Genomic DNA, 3211 nt, shown 5'->3' on the forward strand with positions numbered 1-3211 from the left:
AGCTCAACAGTGACGCCACGGATTAAGAAAATTATGTGCGATCTCTCTTACACTTCTTTCAACAAAAAAAAGTGCGACCGACAATAAGATTTAGGCTCTTAAAGTAGCTAACTACGAGCTAGCAAAACAATGCAGCAATGTGCATCTTGACCGCACATTTTACGTGTTTCCAACATAAATTTCCATCAGTTTTTGTGCAGGTTGAACGTAAATACGTGCAATTAACATCGGCCATGTTTTAAAACATGAAACATTACTAAAAACATACATCAAGAACCAAACTAGCATGTCTCTCGTGAGTTGCTAGCACCCACTTTAGCACACAGTTCACGGTTCCCAGCCTGATTTCTCTCTATTAAAATGTGATTCCTGTCCTGTGATGATTCCTCTCCATCGGATAATTTTGTTGTCAAGGTTTTTGTAGGCGATTGTAAAACACTGCGTCTCCTTTTGTTACTTTTTCAGACCTCCGTCATTCATTACTCGAGAAGACTCGATCCATAACGATAGCGCACGTGACTCTGTCACGTCGTATGTCACGTGACTTCCAATCCAGTAATATATGTCATTGATTACAAGAAAAAACACCGGGAGGATGAGGAGGAGCAGCAGCTCGGATTTAAAGCCACAGCAGTCAACAAGCTTTTACCTTCTCGCTCTTGAAGCTTTTCGTAGAAGATCGTGATAAAACGATCTCTCAAAAATGACAGATCAGCTTTGGAGATCGTAAGATGGTTGTATATCATCATATCGCCCAGCCGTAGGCTGTAGGTTCTCTGTACAGAATTTTCACTCAATTTATAAATTCAGAATAAAAGCCGAATCTTTTTAACACTTCAAAGAAATAGGTTAATTCAATTATATTTTTGTAGACCATGTGACGGTGGCATAATTCTTCTTTTATCGAAGAAATAAAAACGTTGATGGAGGCATATTTTGTTAACCTTACAAATAATTTATTTGGCTTGTTACCAAATTCGAAAAGCCTCTGTTGTGCACATAATATCCTGTTGAGCTTTCTGTGTAATTAGATGACATAACTGTACTCTGGTTTTCTTCAGCTCCTCTAGCACATCATTTGCTTTTGATAAATAATATTCTTCTTCCAGCCTACCAATTTTCTCTTCAAGTTAGGTCTGCTCTTTTAATCGTTCTGCCTTTTTACAACTTGAAAATGATATTATTAGTCCTCACATATAAGCTTTGTAAGCCCCCCATACAACTCTATGGTCAGTGTTATTGTTGTCATTAAGACCTAGATAGAAGTCAGTCTGCTGTTCCAAAAGTTTGATAAAGTCATTGTCCAAAAGTAAAAATTTACTTAACTTCCAGAAATGAGTACACTGTAAAGGTCTAGGTGGCTGCATTTCTAAGCCAACAGGAGCATCATCTGAGAGTGCAATGACTCCACATCTGATGTTGCAACTACATGTGCTAAATGTTTTGACATAATAATGTAGTCAATGCGTGTCATTGACTACATATATTGAATGAGTTAGTGAATGAAATGTAAAGCTTTTTGACACGGGGTTAAGGTGGCTCCAAATGTCAAGCAGGTCAAGTTCGTCCAGAATAGTTTTAATTATTCTTTCCTTTTTAGATTGATTCTTATTCCATAAATGGGCATAGTGTAAAAATACCCCCCCCCCCCCAGCAATATATTTAGAGTCCATCTTTACGAGTTTACAAAAAAAATCTTCATCATACAAGTTGGGGCAGTAAATGCTTCCCAATATATATATTTTTTTAATTGTCATTTTGAATAGTATGTTTTAATTTTCAAATTTTCATATCGTATGACGAATTTGTTAAATTCATTGTCGATTGGGAATTGCATATTACTTTGAACTATGGCTGAAAAAAAACTTCCACATATTTTCTGCAGATGATACAACAAGTGAGAAGAAATCCAGGTGAGAATCAGACCAGAATGCTCAGCAGTACTTAACTGCTGCTCTCCTCGTTTCCTAGAATGAAGATGTTACCATAGGCTCGTGGCAGCTCTACCTCGTATACAGGTCCAGCAGTCATCTCTGCTGTTGTGTTTCTTCAGTTCTTCCGGGCTCACTTCTATCAGGCGGCCCCTCAGTCCAGTCAAGTCTTTTCCACTCTTTGCAAACCGGATCCAGTCCATCAGGCTGTGTCCGGGCTTCAACACCACCTTTAACCCACGCCGAAACGACCCGTGACAGTGAACGCTTCCGCAAAACAACCATCTTACTGCACACATCGCGGAGAACTTTCGAGATCCTTACCTTGTTTCTCCCGGAGCCGGACGGCTCGGACGGGCCGACCCTCTGCTGAGAGCCGGGGGCCGGGAACGACTGGGCCGGGACGTTCAGCATGGTGCCTACACAGCGGAGGCAGCCCGAGCCTTTCACCGAACCTGCGGAACCAGCGGTACTTCACAATGACGAAACATCTGGTTATGCTAGTCTAAAACTAGCATAGACGAACGGAACCAGTAACAGGCTGAAAGAGTTCACTCTCCGTTCCTTTAGCGGGAAAACATCACCTTTTCGCTATGTTGAAACGCCTCAGGAGTGGTTCCGATCATGTCTGTTGAATAAAGCCTCTGTGTGGTCTTCGTCTGTGGTGTCTGCCGGTGCTTCATTCCAAAGTGTTGTTATTGCCACCTAAAGGTGACTCTAAGAACTGCAAGCATCTCTTCTGAATGCATAACATTTCAGAGAAAATTATGGAGAGAAAATAGGCTCCCCCGGTTTGTGCCTGCATGTTCTTCATTTGTACATCACTTTGGATTTGTGCGTGCATATTCTTGATTTTTAACTCGTACAATACATGTTGTGCATAAGTACAAAGATTACAAATAAACAAAATACAATTTACACATGCATAACTTATAATTAAGACAACTTGAAACTTATTACACATGCAAATCTTTAAAAATTACAGACAAATTGCTTGTTATGGACACGCAGACCACAGTTACACACAATTCTGATGTGACTTTTCACATCTCCGAGATTCATGCGTAAATTATATATTCAAATAATTGACTGTATAATTAAGAACTGGACATAATAAGTGTTGAGATCCCCCATAGGATATGCATTACCTCCAGCTAGGGCTGGGTGATAAAATAATAAGAAATTAGTCTGTCGCAATAGGCTTTTATTTTGAAGGGTCCGAAAAACACTTGCCAGTTGCGAGCGTGTTCTTCTCTTTGGCGAGTATAAAAGTTAAAGGG

At 40.0% G+C, this 3211-nt stretch overlaps 1 protein-coding gene across 1 annotated transcript in view; it reads right to left on the reverse strand.

The window, feature by feature from the left end:
- Window positions 1–2666, reverse strand: part of LOC112139233 (cytochrome b5 reductase 4) — a gene marked incomplete in the record, with an annotated part of 66185 nt that extends 63519 nt beyond the window's left edge. Inside the window, 3 exon segments of the mRNA XM_024261965.2 lie at window positions 2008–2161; window positions 2256–2386; window positions 2516–2666. Of these exon segments, the coding sequence (XP_024117733.1) occupies window positions 2008–2161; window positions 2256–2345 (244 nt within the window).
- Window positions 2667–3211: the final 545 nt, after the last annotated feature.

This window comes from Oryzias melastigma, unplaced genomic scaffold (assembly GCF_002922805.2).
Source record: "Oryzias melastigma strain HK-1 unplaced genomic scaffold, ASM292280v2 sc00336, whole genome shotgun sequence".
NCBI lineage: Eukaryota > Metazoa > Chordata > Actinopteri > Beloniformes > Adrianichthyidae > Oryzias > Oryzias melastigma.